This window comes from Scyliorhinus canicula, chromosome 6 (genome assembly GCF_902713615.1).
Source record: "Scyliorhinus canicula chromosome 6, sScyCan1.1, whole genome shotgun sequence".
NCBI classification, from domain to species: Eukaryota; Metazoa; Chordata; class Chondrichthyes; order Carcharhiniformes; family Scyliorhinidae; genus Scyliorhinus; species Scyliorhinus canicula.
The window spans coordinates 66,912,978-66,934,295 of record NC_052151.1 but is presented as its reverse complement, the minus strand read 5'-3'; the positions used below and the strand labels follow the sequence as shown (position 1 = coordinate 66,934,295).

The following is a 21,318-nucleotide window of genomic DNA, read 5'->3' as shown; positions in this document are numbered from 1 at the left end:
GACGCGCATATTTATACAGCTCCTAGTGGGCGGAGCCAGCCAGCAGGTCCTACCTTACATCCCCTAATACAGGTTTACACAGTGGTTCACCACACTTCTTTAGTTATACGGCTTGCTAGAACACTGGTCCCAGCACAGTTCAGATGAAGTCTATCCCAATGGTGCAACCCCTATTTTCCCCAGTTCTGGTGCCAGTACCCCACAAACCAGAACTCACCTCCCACACAAATATTTGAGTCACACACATTAATTCATCCAACTTTATTTTACCCAATGCCAATTTGCACATGACTAAGGTAATAATTCAGACTATTACCTTTGAGGTTCTGCTTTTTATTGAATGACTAGCTCCTCATATTCCACATTCAGAACCACTTTCTTACCTATGTCATTTGCACCTACATGGATTATGACAACTGAATCCTCCCCCTCTCACAGCCTTGAGCAGCTGTCCTGAATCCTGGATTTTTACTGTTGACTGCAGAGAACAGTGTATACAGACTATAGTCTCCTACTGCGCTACATTCCTTTTAACTCAACTCCACTTCAATAGCTTCCTGTTCCAATGGTCAGTCTGCTCATCCACACTACAACCCTTGCTCTTGTTCACCAAGCTGCAAGAACCTCAAACTTGTTGTTTAATTGTAAGGGCTGAAGCTCCTCCATTCCCATCTTTTTGATCCCCTTTATCTGCCCGTCTCATTATCACAAGCAACCCGCCCTCCATCCATCACTGACCAAATCAGATGATGCTAACCTAAGGCGTGTGAGTGTATTCTGGAACAAAGTGTCCATGCAATTTTCCCCTTCCCTGTGCGTCACAATGCAGCATGGAGGCTCTGAGCTGAAGCTCCTCAAGCTGCTGACACTTACAACAAGGGTGGTCGTCATGAATTGCAGAGGCATCTAGGAGCTCTCACCTGCTACAGCCTTGACACATCTTTATTGTGTCAATTATATTTATTTTTAATTTCGTTTTTCCTCTTCATCAAAACCATCACTCACTGATCTCCCAGCTTCATACTCTCCATTCCAGCAGCACTCTGTATTTATATACTTTTATGAGAAACAATGAGTCAGCTCTGCTGAGGTTCAGAAACCAGTTTAAGCTAGCTACCTAATTAATTAGTTACAGTTGCTCTTAGAGAGCTTGTATGTATCCCTGTTTAAAACCGGAAGAAACCTAACTTGCCTTTTAACTTAAAGTTATTTTTAGTTAATTGCTCAATGTAAAAGAATAGACTTTAGAAATCTTAGTCCTGGATAACATTCCATAAAACCATAAGACTTGGAGCAGAATTAGGCCACTCGGCCCATCGAGTCTGCTCCGCCATTTAATCATGGCTGATATTTTCTCATCCCCATTCTCCTGCCTTCTCCCCATAACCCCTGATCGCCTTATTAATCAAGTACCTATCTATAAAAATAATCTTTATTGTCACAAGTAGGCTTTCATCAACACGGCAATGAAGTTACTGTGAAAACCACCTAGTTGCCACTCCGGCGCCTGTTTGGGGACACGGAGGTCCTTCCTCTCAATCAATAGTGAAGAAAGCAGCTAAACTGTCATTCGTCAGATTTTGCTGTGTGCCAAACAGCTAGATTTTGACAATGATTGTTTTTGAAGTGCTTTTAGGTCTCCCGGCTAAGCTATGATACAAATGGACGTCACTGATGTATGAAACAAAAAGTGTATGATTTGAAGTGATAAAAGAGAACAAATGTGCCAGAAGTCAAATATACAGAAATGGGTAGAACGTTCAATCAGCATTCGGGGCGAAATTCTCCGCGGACCAACGTGACGCCCATTTCCGGCGGGAAAAAGCGGTGTGCATGACTCCGGCGTCCGGGCCTTCTTTTAAGCTGGCAATCTCCGTTCCCGGAAGGGACAGCAGCTGACTGACGCGATACGCGTCAGTTTCACCAGCTGCGGAAGTGGTGAGACCCGGCGTTTTTTGGAGGAGGAGAGAGACAGACCCGGCATTTGGGGGGGGGGGGGGGGTTCCGGCATTGGAGGGGGGTTCCGGCTTGGGGGGGGGGGGGTTCCGGCATGGGGGGGGGGTTCCGGCATCGGGGGGGGGGGGGGGCGACGGATGCCCGGGGCCAACGCACCGTCGCCCCCCCCCCTGTACGCCGCTGCCCCCTACCTCCCTCCCCACCACTCCTACCCCCCTCCAACACCGCCCCCCATCTCTCTCAACGCCGGTACCCACACCCCCCCCCTCCCTCTGAAGGCCGGTACCCACACCACCCCCCCTCTCTCCTCCTCCCCCCCTCTCTCCTCCTCCCCCCCTTCCTTCCTCCCCCCCTTCCTTCCTTCCTCCCCCCCTCTCTCCTCCTCCCCCCCTTCCTTCCTCCCCCCCTTCCTTCCTTCCTCCCCCCCCCCGCCCTTCCTTCCTCCCCCCCCTTCCTTCCTCTCCCCCCCTTCCTTCCTCCGTTAGTGGGGGGGGGGGGGTGCGGCGTTAGTGGGGGGTGGGTGCGGCGTTGGAGGGGGGTAGGGGTGGTGAAGGGGGTCGGGGTGGTGAGGGGGGGGGTTGGGGTAGGGGCAGCGGCGTGCAGAGGAGGGGGGCGACTGATGCCCAGGGCCAACGCACCGTCGCCCCCCCTCTGCACGCAGCTGCCCCTACCCCAACCCCCTCCCCTCACCACCCCTACCCCCTTCACCACCCCTACCCCCCTCCAACGCCGCACCCCCCCCCCCACTAACGGAGGAAGGAAGGGGGGGAGGAGGAAGGAGGGGGGACGGAGGAAGGAAGGGGGGAGGAGGAAGAAGGGGGGAGGAGGAAGGAAGGGGGGAGGAGGAAGGAAGGGGGGAGGAGGAGAGAGGGGGGGGTGTGTGGGTACCGGCCTTCAGAGGGAGGGGGACGGGGTGTGGGTACCGGCGTTGAGAGGGGGGGGTTGCGGCGTTGCGAGAGATGGGGGGCGGCAGGGGTGGTGGGGAGGGGCGTTGGAGGGAGGTAGGGGTGGTGAGGGGGGGGTGGTTGGGGTAGGGGCAGCGGTGTACAGAGGGGGGGGGCGACGGTGCGTTGGCCCAGGGCATCCGTAGCCCCCCCTCTCTGCACGCCGCTGCCCCCAAACCCCCCCCCGATGCCGCAACCCACCCCCCCCGATGCCGCAACCAACCCACCCCCGCCCCCCCCGATGCCGCAACCCACCCCCCGAATGCCGCAACCCACCCCCCGATGCCGCAACCGCCCCCCCCCCCCCCCCCGATGCCGCAACCCCCCCCCCCACACTGAACGGCGTCAACCATCATCAATGGTTGACGCCGTTTTAAAGCAACTGTGATTTTCGCCGACGTGACCCGTGGCCACGTCGGCGGGACTTCAGCCCATCCGGGCCGGAGATTTGTGGACACTAAAAAAAAATGAAATCCCGCCGGCGCCAGCTGTTTTCAGAGGCTGCCGGCGGGATTTGCACAATGCCGGTTTTTGGCCGGTGGGAAATTTAAAAACCCTGCGGGAGCGGAAATAACGCCGCTGCCCGCCGATTCTCCGACCCTGCGTGGGGTCGGAGAATCCCGCCCCAGGTGTGCGCTGGTATGTATTATTGTTGAACAAATGAGGCAAGTTAACTTTATTTCTCATCTCGTGCCAGGTGCCATATGCTGCAAAAAAAAAAAATGCTGTTTCCTGGTGGTCTGCAAATCTGTATTCTACTACAACATGCATACATTCAGAATTTTAATTCTTAATTGAGAGTCGCAATGACATTAAATGAAATGATCAATAAATTAAATGACTTAATAGGGTATACTTTACAAGGATCCCATAGGCCCTTTAATAAATCTGTAGGATGTATCAGTCTAATATAAGAGTAATTGACAGTTGTGTCTTCTGCTAGCTTTTGGCTCGTGTGTTTCACCTTACAATTGAGGTCTGGAATTATTCCTATGAATCGGTGAATGGCTATTCAGTGTTAATACTTAAGAAAAATAGCAAATTGGAAATTAGAAGCCAACTTGATGTTCATTATAGCCAAGTTGTTAGAATGGATTATTGAAGTTGTGTTGCATGACTGAGTAGAGTATAGGTTGATAGGAAACCCTAACATAATTTTTGGAAATAGAGGCCTCTTCTTGTTTGGACTTATGAGCTTACAAGATTGGTGGGTGATGTAGCCCAGTTGATGTGCATTTTGATTTTCAAAAACTTGATGAGTGCTGTGTAAAATGGCTGTTCAGGTTGTGCCCTCGAATCATAGAATGATTATAGAGGAGGAGATTATACAGCCCATCATGTCTGTGCCAGCAACTCAGTCAATCGCATTCCTCATAGGCCTGAAATTCTTTTCAGATAATTATCTAATTCCCTTTTGAAAGCCATGAATGAATCTGCCTCCACCATACACTCAGGCAATGCATTTCAGATTCCAACCACTCACTGTATAAAAAAAAAGGTATTCCTCATTTTTTTTTGCCTCTGGTTCTGTTGCCAATCACTTTAAATCATTATCCTCTGGTCATTGACCCTTCCACCAATGGGAACAATTTCTCCCAACTACCCTGTCCAGACTCAATTTTGAACACCCGTTAAATCCATGGGTTTGACAGTCAAATTTTGAGTTGAATTGCAAACTGGTTGCATTTGTGCAAGAGTGAAATATTTTGTAGCACTCCTTGTGGGGTGCAGTTACTATGGAGGCTTGCAGCAATAGGTCTCCATCTTTATGAATAAATTGTGCTATGGCATCAGGAAATATAATCCTTAAATTTGCCAAAGGCACAAGCATATCTATCACACGAACCTGCCTCCCATCCATTGACTCCATCTACACCTCCCGCTGCCTGGGAACAGTGGGCAGCGTAATCAAAGACCCCTCTCACCCGGCTTACTCACTCTTCCAACTTCTTCCATCGGGCAGGAGATACAGAAGTTTGAGAACACGCACGAACAGACTCAAAAACAGCTTCTTCCCTGCTGTTACCAGACTCCTAAATGACCCTCTTATGGACTGACCTCATTAACACGACACCCTGTATGCTTCATCCAATGCTGGTGCTTATGTAGTTACATTGTGTATCTTGTGTTGCCCTATTATGTATTTTCTTTTATTCCCGTTTCTTCCCATGTACTTAATGATCTGTTGAGCTGCTCGCAGAAAAATACTTTTCACTGTACCTCGGTACACGTGACAATAAACAAATCCAATCCAATAGGAGGAAACACCTTAGATAAAATATGATATTGGAGGAATTGGCATGTATCTGGCTGATGGCCTTCAATAAAAGCAATGTAATGTTTCTGTAAAATTAAGAAATCCTACTAACATTTTTATAAAATCTAATAAATTTGGTTACAATAGGAATACAGGAGCTAAATTCAAACAGCATGTCAAAACCCATTTGAATTCAAATTAAAAAATTGAAACAATTCAATTATCTTAAATATTTGGCTAAGTTTCATGTTTAATTTGTGACCATTTGCTGCCAATAAGGCCTACATAAGACAGGTGATATAAAATACTTCCCAATTAGCAAACTTATTTTATGACATTCGTTACCAATAGAAAGTTTTGGTTAGAAAGTTTGCAGCTGCATTTAGCCACTTTCCATTAGTGTTTCCTTTTGCCCCAGTTTGTGAAATAGCTTTATAATGCTCTATTTCTGTGCTTTCGTCTTCAGGAAGATAATCAGGCAAAATCAAATTCTGTTCTGCTTTTGAAATACCAGTGTTTAGAGGAACCACAGCCTGTAAAACAAAATATACAATTAAATATTTACTTAACATTTAACTTGATTAGACAATGTGAGACAATATTGGGAGGGTTTAAACTAGTATGGCAGGGGGTGGGAACCGGAGCAGCAGGCCACAAGTGTAGAGACTGGGGAAGAGCTTGCGTCTTCTATAGCGAAGAGGGAGAGCAGGCAGAGAGAAGTCACTGATCTCAGTAAGATGGATGAATTTAGAGCTTGGATTAATGCGGGGAATTATGATATTGTTGCTATTCCGGAGACATGGTAAAAGGAGGGACAGAACTGGCAGCTTAATGTTCTGGGATATTGATGTTTTCGACGAGACAGGGAATAGCAGAAAGGGTGGGGGAGTTGCATTACTGGTTAGCGAACATATCACAACTGTGATGAGGGAGGATATCTTGGAGGGATCCCGTAGTGAGGCATTATGGATACAGCTCACAAATAGGAAGGGTGCAATCACAATGTTGAGGTTGCACCATAAGCCTCCCAACAGTGAGATACAGAGGATCAGATAGGTAGTCAGATTCTGGAAAGATGTGAAAATAGCAGGGTTGTTGTGGTGGGTGATTTTAATTTCTCCTATATTGACTGGGACTCCCTTAGTGCCAAAGGCTCAGATGGAGAGCAATTTGTTAGGTGTGTCCAAGAGGGTTTTTTGAAACAGTATGTTGATAGTCCAGCCAGAGAGGGGGCCTTACTGGACCTAGTATTGGGAAATTAGCCTGGCCAGGTGGCCTAAGTTTTGGTCAGGAAACATTTTGAGAATAAAGAACAAAGAACAAAGAAAATTACAGCACAGGAACAGGCCCTTCAGCCCTCCCAGCCTGCGCCGATCCAGATCCTTTATCTAAACCTGTCACCTATTTTCCAAGGGTCTACTTCCCTCTGTTCCCCGCCCGTTCATATATCTGTCTAGATGCATCTTAAGTGATGCTATCGTGCCCGCCTCTACCACCCCCTCTGGCAAAACATTCCAGGCACCCACCACCCTCTGCGTAAAAAACTTTCCACGCACATCTCCCTAAACTTTCCTGCTCTCACCTTGAAATCGTGACCCCTTGTAATTGACACCCCCACTCTTGGAAAAAGCTTGTTGCTATCCACCCTGTCCATACCTCTCATAATTTTGTAGACCTCAATCAGGTCCCCCCTCAACCTCTGTCTTTCCAACAAAAACATTCCTAATCTACTCAACCTTTCTTCATAGCTAACACCCTCCATACCAGGCAACATCCTTGCCTACCACTGATGTCAAGCTCACAGGTCTATAATTCCCTGGATTATCCCTGCTACCCTTCATGAACAAAGGGACAACATTAGCAATTCTCCAGTCCTCTGGGACCTCACCCGTGCTCAAGGATGCTGCAAAGATATCTGTTAAGGCCTCAGCTATTTCGTCCCTCGCTTCCCTCAGTAACCTGGGATGGATCCCATCCGGACCTGGGGACTTGTCCACTTTAATGCCTTTTAGAATACCCAAAACTTCCCCCTTCCTTATGCCGGCTTCACCTAGAGTATTTAAACATCCATCCCTAACCTCAACATCCGTCATATCCCTCTCCTTGGTGAGTCCATCCGCAGTTCCAAAGCCGTCATGCGGTCTAACAGGAGCTGCAGTTGGACACACTTCCCGCACATGAAGGAGTCAGGGGCATCGGCCGCGTCCCTGAACTCCCACATTGAGCACGAGGAGCATAACACGGGTCTGGGATCTCCTGCCATTTTTACACTTTACCTTAACTGATTATAAATATAATATCAAATAATGAATAAGTGAAAGGAATAAAGATTTTACTTGCCAATTACAATACTTACCAACACACGAAGAGTTAATTTTCTCCCAGCTACTGCTAATTGGAGCACTTTCCTTACCATCCAATCAGGTCACTGCTTTGATGTGGTGTCACTCTTCAAATTTATCCCCAAAGACCCTGTGGCTGCTGTTTAAGCAGCGAAGCAGCTCCGCCCACTCCAACAGCTGAATTCCCACTGAAAAGACTCGAATCCGCGAAGCAGCTAGTTTAAATACTCACCGCTCAACTCTGTCGCTCCGCCCACTCCAGCAGCTGAATTCCCGCTGAAAAGATTCAAATCCGCAAAGCAGCTATTTTAAATAGCGCTCGACTCTGTAGCTCCGCCCACTCCAACAGCCAAATTCCCGCCGAAAAGACTCGAATCCGCGAAGCAGCTAGTTTAAATACTCACCGCTCGACTCTGTAGCTCCGCCCACTCGAACAGCTGAATTCCCGCCGAAACATAGTGATCATAATTCCGTAACTTTTCGAATACTCATGGATAAGGACAAGAGTGGTCCTTGAGCGAGGGTGCTAAATTGAGAGAAAGCTAGCTACAACATAATTCAGCAAGAGCTGTAGAATGTGGATTGGGAGCGGCTGTTTGAGGGTAAATCCACACTTGATATGTGGAGTCTGTTAGAGACCAGATGATTAGAGGGCAGGACAGGCATGTTCCTGCGAAAATAAAGGACAGAAATGGCAAGATTAGGGAACCATGGATGACAGGGGAAATTGTGAGACTTCTCAAAAAGAGAAAGGAAGCATACTAGGCAACTAAAAGCATTTGAAAAATATAGGGAAAGTAGGAACAAACTCAAACGGGGAGTTAGGAGGGCTAAAAGAGGCTATGAAATGTAATTGAGAAAATCTTATGGCCTTTTATACATATATAAGGCGCAAGAGGGTAGCACGGGAAAGTGTGGGCCAACTTAAGGACAAAGGAGGGAAGTTATGCGTGGTCAGATGAAGTGGGCGAGATCCTTAATGACTATTTTGCATTGGTATACACCAAGGAGAGAGACATGACAGATAGATCAATAGATAGAGAAATACAGCACAGAACAGGCCCTTCGGCCCACGATGTTGCGCCGAACTTTTGTCCTAGGTTAATCATAGAATTTTGGACAATTTTTCATGGCCAATCCACCCAACCTGCACATCTTTGGACCGTTGGAGGAAACCGGAGCACCCGGAGGAAACCCACGCAGCCACGGGGAGGATGTGCAGACTCCACACAGACAGTGACCCAAGTCGAAATCGAACTTGGGACCCTGGAGCTGTGAAGCAATTGTGCTATCCACAATGCTACCGTGCTGCCCTTAAGAAGTTAACCTACACTCCCTTATTCTACCCTAATCCAAGTACCTATCCAATAGCCGCTTGAAGGTCCATAAATTTTCCGACTCAACTACTACCACAGGCAGTGCATTCCATGCCCCCACTACTCTCTGGGTAAAGAACCTACCTCTGACATCCCCTCTATATCTTCCACCATTTATCTTAAATTTATGTCCCCTTGTAATGGTGTGTTCCACCCGGGGAAAAAGTCTCTGACTGTCTACTCTATCTATTCCCCTGATCATCTTATAAACCTCTATCAAGTCGCCCCTCATCCTTCTCCGTTCTAATGAGAAAAGGCCTAGCACCCTCAACCTTTCCTCGTATGACCTACTCTCCATTCCAGGCAACATCCTGGTAAATCTCCTTTGCACCTTTTCCAAAGCTTCCACATCCTTCCTAAAATGAGGTGACCAGAACTGCACACAGTACTCCAAATGTGGCCTGACCAAGGTTTTGTACAGCTGCATCATCACCTCACGGCTCTTAAATTCAATCCCTCTGCTAATGAACGCTAGCACACCATAGGCCTTCTTCACAGCTCTATCCACTTGAGTGGCAACTTTCAAAGAACTATGAACATAGACCCCAAGATCTCTCTGCTCCTCCACATTGCCAAGAACCCTACCATTAACCCTGTATTCCGCATTCAGATTTGTCCTTCCAAAATGGACAACCTCACACTTGTCAGGGTTAAACTCCATCTGCCACTTCTCAGCCCAGCTCTGCATTCTATCTATGTCTCTTTGAAGCCGACAACAGCCCTCCTCACTATCCACAACTCCACCAATCTTCGTATCATCTGCAAATTTACTGACCCACCCTTCAACTCCCTCATCCAAGTCGTTAATGAAAATCACAAACAGCAGAGGACCCAGAACTGATCCCTGCGGTACGTCACTGATAACTGGGCTCCAGGCTGAATATTTGCCATCCACCACAACTCTCTGTCTTCTATCGGTTAGCCAGTTTGTTATCCAACTGGCCAAATTTCCCACTATCCCATGCCTCCTTACTTTCTGCATAAGCCTACCATGGGGAACCTTATCAAATGCCTTACTAAAATCCATGTACACTACATCCACTGCTTTACCTTCATCCACATGCTTGGTCACCTCCTCAAAGAATTCAATAAGACTTGTAAGGCAAGACCTACCCCTCACAAATCCGTGCTGACTATCCCTAATCAAGCAATGCCTTTCCAGATGCTCAGAAATCCTATCCCTCAGTACCCTTTCCATTACTTTGCCTACCACCGAAGTAAGACTAACTGGCCTGTAATTCCCAGGGTTATCCCTATTCCCTTTTTTGAACAGGGGCACGACATTCGCCACTCTCCAATCCTCTGGTACCACCCCTGTTGACAGCGAGGACGAAAAGATCATTGCCAACGGCTCTGCAATTTCATTTCTTGCTTCCCATAGAATCCTTGGATATATCCCGTCAGGCCCGGGGGACTTGTCTATCCTCAAGTTTTTCAAAACGCGCAACACATCTTCCTTCCTGACAAGTATCTCCTCAAGCTTATCAGTCTGCTTCACGCTGTCCTCTCCAACAATATGGCCCCTCTCGTTTGTAAATACTGAAGAAAAATACTTGTTCAAGACCTCTCCTATCTCTTCAGACTCAATACACAATCTCCCGCTACTGTCCTTAATCGGACCTACCCTCGCTCTCGTCATTCTCATATTTCTCACATATGTGTAAAAGGCCTTGGGGTTTTCCTTGATCCTACCTGCCAAAGATTTTTCATGCCCTCTCTTAGCTCTCCTAATCCCTTTCTTCAGTTCCCTCCTGGCTATCTTGTATCCCTCCAGCACCCTGTCTGAACCTTGTTTCTTCAGCCTTACATAAGTCTCCTTCTTCCTCTTAACAAGACATTCAACCTCTCTTGTCAACCATGGTTCCCTCACTCGACCATCTCTTCCCTGCCTGACAGGGATATACATATCAAAGACACGCAGTACCTGTTCCTTGAACAAGTTCCACATTTCACTTGTGTCCTTCCCTGACAGCCTATGTTCCCAACTTCTGCACTTCAATTCTTGTCTGACAGCATTGTATTTACCCTTCCCCCAATTATAAACCTTGCCCTGTTGCTCGCACCTATCCCTCTCCATTACTAAAGTGAAAGTCACAGAATTGTGGTCACTACCTCCAAAATGCTCCCCCCACTAACAAATCTATCACCTGCCCTGGTTCATTACCAAGTACTAAATCCAATATGGCCTCCCCTCTGGTCGGACAATCTACATACTGTGTTAGAAAAGCTTCCTGGACACACTGCACAAACACTACCCCATCCAAACTATTTGATCTAAAGAGTTTCCACTCAATGTTTGGGAAGTTGAAGTCGCCCATGACTACTACCCTGTGACTTCTGCACCTTTCCAAAATCTGTTTCCCAATCTGTTCCTCCACATCTCTGCTGCTATTGGGGGGCCTATAGAAAACTCCCAACAAGGTGACTGCTCCTTTCCTATTTCTAACTTCAACCCATATTACCTCAGTAGGCACATCCCCCTCGAACTGCCTTTCTGCAGCTGTTATACTATCTCTAATTAACAATGCCACCCCCCCACCTCTTTTAACATCCTCCCTAATCTTGTTGAAACATCTATAACCAGGGACCTCCAACAACCATTTCTGCCCCTCTTCTATCCAAGTTTCTGTGATGGCCACCACATCGTAGTCCCAAGTACAGATCCATGCCTTAAGTTCACCCACCTTATTCCTGATGCTTCTTGCATTAAAGTATACACATTTCAACCCATCTCCTTGCCTGCAAGTACTCTCCTTTGTCATTGTTACCTTCCCCACTGCATCACTATGTGCTTTGGCGTCCTGACTATCGTCTACCTTAGTTGCTGGACTACAGATCCGGTTCCCATTCCCCTGCCAAATTAGTTTAAACCCTCCCGAAGAGTACTAGAAAACCTCCCCCCCAGGATATTGGTACCCCTCTGGTTCAGATGCAACCCGTCCTGCTTGTACAGGTCCCACCTTCCCCAGAATGCGCTCCAATTATCCAAATACCTGAAGCCCTCCCGCCTACACCATTCCTGCAGCCACGTGTTCAACTGCACTCTCTCCCTATTCCTAGCCTCGCTATCACGTGGCACCGGCAACAAACCAGAGATGACAACTCCAGCCTATGTTGAGGTTAGGGATGAGGTTGGCTCCCTGGGCCGGATGGGATATATCCCAGGTTACTGTGGGAGGCAAGAGAGGAAATAGCTGGGGCCTTAACAGATATCTTTGCATTATCTTTGACCACAGGTGAGCTCCAGAGGGCTGGAGAATAGCCAATATTGTCCCTTTGTTTATGAAGGGAAGCAGGGATAATCCAGGTAATTATAGACCAGTGAGCCTGATGTCAGTGGTGGGGAAGCTGTTGGAGAAGATACTGAAGAACAGGATTTATTCACATTTGGAAGTGAATGGACTTGTCAGTGATTGGCCACATGGTTTTGTGCAGGCAAGGTCATGTCTTACCAACTTGATAGTGTTTTTTGAGGAGGTGACAAAATTAATTGATATGGGACAGATGCTGTGGATGTTGTCTACATGGACTTTAGTAAGGCATTTGACAAGGTTCCTCATGGCAGACTGGTACAAACGTAAAGTCGCATGGGAGTCAGGTGTGCTAGCTAGATGGATAAAGAACTTGTTTGGCAATAGGGGACAAAGAGTAACAGTGGAAGGGAATTTGTTTAGAATGGAGATCTGTAACTAGTGGTGTTCCACAGGGATCAGTGCTGGGACCACTGTTGTTTGTAATATATATATAAATGATCTGGAGGAAAATGTAGATGGTCAGATGATACTTAAGATATGTGGAGTTACAGATAATGAAGGCAAAGGCAAGGGCGTCCGTCCTCCTCCCCATGAATAGATCTGGCTGGTCTGATACCCCGAAGACTGCCACTTTCGGGCATGGCTCCACCCTCATCCTCATCACTTTGGACATTGCCTCAAAGAAGGCTGTCCAGTACCCATCAAGTCTGTGGCAAGACCAGAACATGTGGGCGTGGTTGGCCGGGCCTCCTTGGCACCACTCACATCTGTCCTCCACCTCCAGGAAGAACCTACTCATTCGAGTTCTTGTTAAGTGGGCTCTATGTACCACTTTCAGTTGCGTCAGGCTGAGCCTTGCACATGTGGGTTCTTTGTTCTATTAAGTTTTAGTACTCTTATGGACCTATGTATCACCGGCAAATGATCAGTGATGTAATTTTCATTAAACGTCACACTGACTTACCCATCTCGTTTGGCCTTCCATATTCAGTTAATTTTAGATAAGGAGGACAGTGTAGAAACTCAAGTGTAGAAGCTGACATTTGGTGCTGATGACATTCCTTCCACTGTAAGTGGCATCTCCTCAAGCACATGCAGCAGTTAGTGATGTGGCATACAAATATCTTGAAAGGTAACCCAAGACAACATTTTTTTCTAAATACATATTAATCTTACCTCTTCTCCATTCTCGCTTTTCACAACTTGATGAGCTTGTAGTATTTTTGTAGCTGCAATAGCTGAAGCGAGGGACTAACATTAAATGAAAACAATAGAAAAAGTTCAGTTCAGTTGAGTTGTGAAGAAATAACTTCATCTTCATTTGGGAGTTTTGTATGAAAACAATTTGCTTGAAATGTAACAAAACCAAACTGTTTACAAGGACATTTAATCAAAAACAATGGCCCAAAACATCTGATCAGAGCCCTTGTCTGGCATTGATCAGACAGAAAACTGTCCACCTATCAGCATATGTTGAAAAGGCTCCGACTTCTGATCCACAACGCAGAACACCAGAATGTAGGAATCCTTGTACAGCCCAAAGTGACTCCATACAGAAGCCATGCCCCCTTTTACAGTACTAGCTACTATGACGGAAGTTTAAATATCCAGTGTGAATGTTAGTGAATGGGTGAGATAATTGGGCAGGGTGGATGAGGTGGTCAGAGGCTAGTGAGATCAGGTCATGAGTTCAGGTGGAGTTGGATGGGAGCATCAATTGTAACAAATCTAACATTTCCTGACCAACTATCCAGGTAAGTAAGTTGAAATTGTCCAAAGCATTTGACTCTAACTCAGTTGAAGGTCGTTTTGGACAGTTCTAGGGACCATCGTTCAGACACCCAGGGCAATTCCCATGGAGTCAGTGCACGGGAACACTCTGAAGGGTCCGAAGCACATCTTGATATATTTTATCCAAACACAATCAGTAACATACACATAGAGCAGTCCAATAACAAACCACCTCCCCCCCCCCACCCCCCCCCCCAACAACTGCTGATGACAAATAGATCTTCAAGAGAAAGCCTCCACCATACATAAAACCCCTCTTCTGACTCCCGAAGAGTGAACTTGATTTTCTCCAGTCTTAGAAATTCATACAAATCCCCCAACTGAGACCGCTGGTGGGGTTCCAACCTCCAATTCAGGCAGATTCGTAGCTGGGCAATCAGAGAGACAAAGGCCTCACGTCGGCCACCCACCCCTCCAACAGCTGTGGCAAATCTGACAGCCCAAAAATCGCCAACAAAGGCCATGCTGACATCCCCCCTGCTTCTTCCCCCCCCCCCCCCCCCCCCCCCCCCCCCCCCCTCCCTATCTGACAGGCTCTTGAAATCCACTGCGCAGAAAGCCCCAACTTTGTGCACCCCCCGGATGTATTTGAGAGATGTGGTTCGCCAGCCCCCCTCCCACATACATTCTCCACCTCCGGGAAATACCCACTCATACGGGCCCTTGCCATATAAGCCCTATGCACCACCTTGAAATGTATAAAGTTAATCCAAGCACAAGAAGAGGTTGAATTGATCCGGTGCATAATTTCACTCTAGGCCACCCACCCAAGCTCAATCCCCATTTCCGCTTTATCCCCTCCACTGGCACCTTCTAAGCCTCCACATATCCCCAATATTCCCATTCCGCTCCTGTCCCAGCTCATCCAGACATACCAATTTATCTAACAAGCATTCAAGCCAGAGCAGGGAAAGGGAGAGTTGGTGTGGGGCCAGGGAGGCCGGGTGGGGCAAAAGCAAAGCTAGGAGATCCAGAGAAAGTGCGGGTTGGACGAGAGTGGGGGCCGGGCAAGAATGGGAACCGGAGTGAGAGTGGCCCATGGCAAAAGCAGGGCTGAGGAGAGAGTAAGGTCTGGGGAACCAGGGAAAGGCCCACAGGTAAATGAGAGTGTGTATCACTGAGATTGAGCGAGAGGATGATAGTGCATGAGAGCATGGAGGGAGGGTGGGTGGGTGAAATGGGAGACTGTGCATGTGTGTGTGTTAAAGAGAAAGGGAGGGGAGTGTGAGACAGAGAGATAGGGGAGACTATGTGCGTATATCTGGCTCACTCCAGTCTCACAGTTCTCATTCACGCTCACTTCCATACACCAACAAGCACTCTCAATACTCTGACAGCGGGTTAGAACATGAACATAGAGTGCAGAAGGATGCCATTCAGCCAATCGAGTCTGCACCGACCCACTTAAGCCCTCCCTGCCACCTTATTCCCATAACCCAATAATCCCTCCTAACCATTTTGGACACTAAGGGCAATTTGGCATGGCCAGTCCACCTAACCTGCACGCCTTTGGACTGTGGGAGGAAACCGGAGCACCCAGAGGAAACCCACGCAGACACGAGGAGAACGTGCAGACTCCTTACAGTGACCCAGCAGGGAATCGAACCTGGGACCCTAGTGCTGTGAAGTCACAGTGCTAGCCACTTGTGCTACCGTGCTGCCCTTAGGATTAGGGTGGGTAAGTGAGCACACTGAGATTGGAAGTGAAACGGACACATACATTTTCACTTGAATGGTCATCTGTACTTTTTAAAAATGGTCAATTTATTGTTTTAACATTATTTTTCTGCTCAGCAAGTTGTTTCTTTTCATTCCTCAGTTTAAAAAAAATTAATGTTCAATGTGTACCACCTTATCTTTCCAAAATTTGCTGATCAGCTCCCTGATTGAAAAAAAATTGAAATGCCCCCCCCCCCCCCCCACGCAAAAGGTTGGACAAGCTTGCTTTATGACATTAGAGTTATAAACACTGATATTAGGGTATTGTCACTGGATTAGTAATCCAGAGACCAGGGAAAGATCTGGAGACCTGGATTCAAATCCCACCATGGCAGATGTTGAAATTTGAATTCAATAAGAACCTGGCATAAAAGTCTAGTGATGACCATTAAACCATTATCGGAAAAGCCCAACTGGTTTGTTATGTTATTTAGGGAAGGAAATTTGCCATCCTCATCTGGTCTGACCCACATGTGATTCCAGATCTAGAGCAATGTGGTTGACTCTCAAATGCCCTCTGATATGTTGGGCAGCATGGTAGCAGAGTGGTTAGTACAGTTGCTTCACAGCTCCAGGGTCCCAGGTTCGATTCCTGGGTTTGGGTCACTGTCTGTGCGGAGCCTGCACGCTCTCCCCATGTCTGCATGAGTTTCCTCCGGGTGCTCCGGTTTCCTCCCACAGTCCAAAGATGTGCAGGTTAGGTGGATTGGCCATACTAAATTGCCCTTAGGTTAGGTGGGGTTACTAGTTTACGGGGATAGGGTGGAGGTGAGGGCTTAAGTGGGGTGCTCTTTCCAAGAGCCAGTGCAGACCTGATGGGCCAAATGGCCTCCTTCTGCACTGCAAATTCTATGATTCTATGAGCAATAAATGCTGGCCAAGCCAGTGACGTCCACATTGCATAAATTAAATGTGCTACATAAATGGAAATCATTTTTGATTTCTGAAATCATTTTTGAAGCTATAAAGAAGAGTAAGATAGAGTATGAGAGTAAACTTGCTCAGAATATAAAAACAGACAGTAAAAGTTTTTACAAATATATAAAACAAAAAAGAGTGGCTAAGGTAAATAGAGCAGTGCATCTCAAACTATCTGATGTGGCGTACCGGCAGTTTTTTTTTCAATGTGCCAGGGACCGGTGAGCGAAACAAGCCAATCCAGGATTACTGTCTCTTTCTTTTCTGGAAACACTCCAAGTGCCAGCAGACGATGGCTCGCGTACCGGCACCGGTACACGTACCACACTTTGAGAAGCACTGCTTTAGAGGATGAGAAGGGAGTTTTAATAATGGGAAATGAGGAAATGGCTGAGGAACTGAACGGGTTTTTTGGGTCGGTCTTCACAGTGGAAGACACAAATAACATGCCAGCGACTGATAGAAATGAGGCTATGACAGGTGAGGACCTTGAGAGGATTGTTATCACTAAGGAGGGAGTGATGGGCAAGCTAATGGGGCTAAAGGTAGACAAGTCTCCTGGCCCTGATGGATCCCAGATAGCATCCCAGAGTGCTAAAAGAGATGGCTAGGGAAATTGCAAATGCACTAGTGATAATTTACCGAAATTCACTAGGCTCTGGGGTGGTCCCGGTGGATTAGAAATTAGCAAACGTGACACCACTGTTTAAAAAAGGAGGTAGGCAGAAAGCAGGAAATTATAGGCCAGTGAGCTTAACTTCGGTAGTAGGGAAGATGCTGGAATCTATCATCAAGGAAGAAATAGCGAGGCATCTGGATAGAAATTGTCCCATTGGGCAGACACAGCATGGGTTCATAAAGGGCAGGTCATGCCTAACTAATTTAGTGGAATTTTTTGAGGACATTACCAGTGCAGTAGATAACGGGGAGCCGATGGATGTGGTATATCTGGATTTCCAGAAAGCCTTTGACAAGGTGCCACACAAAAGGTTGCTGTATAAGATAAAAATGCATGGCATTAAGGGTAAAGTAGTAGCATGGATAGAGGATTGGTTAATTAATAGAAAGCAAAGAGTGGGGATTAATGGGTGTTTCTCTGGTTGGCAATCAGTAGCTAGTGGTGTCCCTCAGGGATCCGTGTTGGGCCCACAATTGTTCACAATTTACATAGATGATTTGGAGTTGGGGACCAAGGGCAATGTGTCCAAGTTTGGAGATGACACTAAGATGAGTGGTAAAGCGAAAAGTGCAGAGGATACTGGAAGTCTGCAGAGGGATTTGGATAGGTTAAGTGAATGGGCTAGGGTCTGGCAGATGGAATACAATGTTGACAAATGTGAGGTTATCCATTTTGGTAGGAATAACAGCAAACGGGATTATTATTTAAACGATAAAATATTAAAGCATGCCGCTGTGCAGAGAGACTTGGGTGTGCTAGTGCATGAGTCACAGAAGGTTGGTTTACAAGTGCAACAGGTGATTAAGAAGGCAAATGGAATTTTGTCCTTCATTGCTAGAGGGATGGAGTTTAAGACTAGGGAGGTTATGTTGCAATTGTATAAGGTGTTAGTGAGGCCACACCTGGAGTATTGTGTTCAGTTTTGGTCTCCTTACTTGAGAAAGGACGTACTGGCACTGGAGGGTGTGCAGAGGAGATTCACTAGGTTAAGCCCAGAGCTGAAGGGGTTGGATTATGAGGAGAGGTTGAGTAGACTGGGACTGTACTCATTGGAATTTAGAAGGATGAGGGGGGATCTTATAGAAACATTTAAAATTATGAAGGGAATAGATAGGATAGATGCGGGCAGGTTGTTTCCACTGGCGGGTGAAAGCAGAACTAGGGGACATAGCCTCAAAATAAGGGGAAATAGATTTAAGACTGAGTTTAGGAGGAACTTCTTCACCCAAAGGGTTGTGAATCTATGGAATTCCTTGCCCAGTGAAGCAGTTGTGGCTCCTTCATTACATGTTTTTAAGGTAAAGATAGATAGTTTTTTGAAGAATAAAGGGATTAAGGGTTATGGTGTTCGGGCCGGAAAGTGGAGCTGAGTCCACAAAAGATCAGCCATGATCTAATTGAATGGCGGAGCAGGCTCGAGGGGCCAGATGGCCTACTACTGCTCCTAGTTCTTATTGCGGCTTCATACAGGAGGAGTTGGTTATTCAGGCCTTTGATTCTGTTCCTCAGTTCAACAAGATCATGGCTGATTGTCTATTTCAAACCCATACTCCCACGCTCTCCCCATACCCTTTGACACCTTTAGAGTCTCAAAATCTACCTATTTCCTTCTTAGATATATTCAGTGATTTGGCCTTCACAGACCTCTGTGGTAGAGAATTCCAGAAATTGACCACCCTCTGAGTGAAGAAGTTCCTATGTTTAAAAAGAACACATAACAATTGAAATTGTACAAATAAGATAGTAACGAAGACCAGGAAATAAGGACCCTAGAGTACTTGATATTATTTGTTATTTAACATCTTCCAAAAGGTTTGAATTGAAGGGGTAAGTCTAGGCAGGAGAGGCCAAAGCCACAGTGTGCCCTTCTAACTCTATGTGGGAAGCCAGGAATATTTCCAGTGCCCAGGGCCTGCATGTGTGCAGGAAGTATCTCCAGCTTCAACTCCTGGATTCAGAGCATCCGCAAGAGTATTGTGAAGAGTATACATAGCGAGGTGGTCACACCGCAGGCAGAGCAAGAAGACTGGGCAGGAATCTCCTGCGGCTATTCCCTAACAAACCAGATAATAATAATAATCTTTATTGTTATCACAAGTAGGCTTACATTAACACTAATGAAGTTACTGTGAAAATCTCCGAGTCGCTACACTCCGGCACCTGTTTGGGTACACTTAGGGAGAATTCAGAATGTCCAAATTACCATACCACTTTGGCGGAGATTTAAAAAGAGCGGGAGCTCAGAGTCAAAACAGATTTAAAAAGAGCGGTTGCTGAGAGTCAAAATTGAGATTTAAAAAGAGCAAGAGCAGAGATTTAAAAAGAACAAGAGCTGAGAGAGTAGAGATTTAAAAAGAGCAAGAGCTGAGAGAGTGACCTCTGGGCAGCGGACTGAGTTTGAAAAACAATCCAGGGTGACAATATAGGAAAACAGTATGTTCATTGGCTAGTAAGTAATTGTTAATTTGCATGACCTATGTTAAATTGCTTTCAAATTAAAGGTAAAAAGAGAAATATTTTACAAATTAGAAGGACTAAAAATCAGCTGGACATTAAATAAAAAACTGATTAAATAAAATATAGATACAGGGCCAGGCGATGTGTTTTTCCTGCATGATATGGGAGCTGGTGGATGCCATTGTGGTTCCTGGTGAACACATCTGTAGTAAGTGTTTGTTGCTTGAGGAATTTTGGCGCAGAGCTGGTGAGTTGGAGTCTGAGCTACAGACACTGTAACACATCAGAGAGGGGGACAGTTACCTGGATGCTGTGTTTTAGGAGGCAGTCATACCCCTTGGATTAGCTACCTTGAATTCGGCCAGTGGCACGGACAGGAGGGTGTGACTATGAGTGAGTTAGGTAGAGGGAGCCAGGATATAGGGTTGCAGGAGCCTCTGCCCTTGTCCTCGTCCAACAGGTTCAGGATTCTTGCTCCCTGTGTGGATAAGAGCAGGGAATGTGGGGAGGATAAGCAAACTGACCACAGCACCATGGTACAGGGAGCCATTCAAGTGGGGGGAGAAAAAAAGAAATGTAGTTGTATTTGGGGGTAATATAGTTAGGGGCACTTTTCTCTGTGATCAAGATTGCGAGCCCTGAAGGTTATATTTCCTACTTGGTCTTCGGGTTCAGGATATCTCATCTGGGCTGCAGAGGAACTTGGAGTGGGAGGTCCCTCTGTAACTTGTAACATCCTTCTGCACTGTCCACAACTCCACCGACTTTAGTGTCATCTGCAAATTTACTCACCCATCCTTCTACTCCCTCCTCCAGGTCATTTATAAAAATGACAAACAGCAGTGGCCCCAAAACAGATCCTGTGGTACACCACTAGTAACTGGACTCCAGTCTGAACATTTCCCATCAACCACCACCCTTTGTCTTCTTCCAGGTAGCCAATTTCTGATCCAAACTGTTAAATCACCCTGAATCCCACACCTCCGTATTTTCTCCAATAGCCTACCGTGGGGAACCTTATCAAACGCTTTACTGAAATCCATATACACCACATCAAGGAAAACAAGGTAGCAAGGAATGAGCTAAAAAAAAGGGCTTAGGAGAGCTAGGAGGGGGCATGAGAAGTCCTTGGCGGGTCGGATCAAGGAAAACCCCGAGGCTTTTTACTCTTATGTGAGAAATAAAAGAATGACGGTCAAGGATAGTAGTGGGAACTTGTGCCTGGAGTCAGAAGAAATAGGAGAGGTGTTGAATGAATACTTTTCTTCAGTGTTCACAAAGGAGAGGGGCCATGTTTTTGAGGATGAGAGCGTGATATAGGCTGGAGGAGGTAGATGTTCTGAAGAAGAATGTATTAGCAATTTTGGAAAACCTTAGGGTCGACAAGTCCCCTGGGCCAGGTGGAATATATCCAAGGATTCTTTGGGAGGCAAGGGATGAGATTGCAGAGCCTTTGGCTTTGATATTTGGGTCCTCACTGTCCACGGAGATAGTGCCAGAGGACTGAAGAGTGGCGAATGTTGTTCCTCTGTTCAAGAAAGGGAATAGGAATGACCCTGGTAATTATAGGCCGGCTAGTCTTGACAAGCAGAATGTAACCATGCAATTCTCTGTACACACAATTA

At 46.5% G+C, this 21,318-nt stretch overlaps 1 protein-coding gene across 4 annotated transcripts in view; it reads right to left on the bottom strand.

Moving 5' to 3' along the window:
• Positions 1-5,387: 5,387 nt before the first annotated feature.
• armc1l (armadillo repeat containing 1, like) overlaps positions 5,388-21,318 on the bottom strand; it is a 54,513-nt gene continuing 38,582 nt past the window's right edge. For 3 of the 4 annotated variants that reach the window (XM_038799419.1, XM_038799422.1, XM_038799420.1), the window contains 2 exons: positions 13,306-13,380; positions 5,388-5,690 (listed from right to left, as the gene is read on the bottom strand). In XM_038799419.1, the coding sequence (XP_038655347.1) occupies positions 5,499-5,690; positions 13,306-13,380 (267 nt within the window). In that variant the 3' untranslated portion in view covers positions 5,388-5,498. The remainder of the gene's footprint in view (positions 5,691-13,305; positions 13,381-21,318) is intronic. The other variant, XM_038799421.1, reaches the window with a different exon arrangement.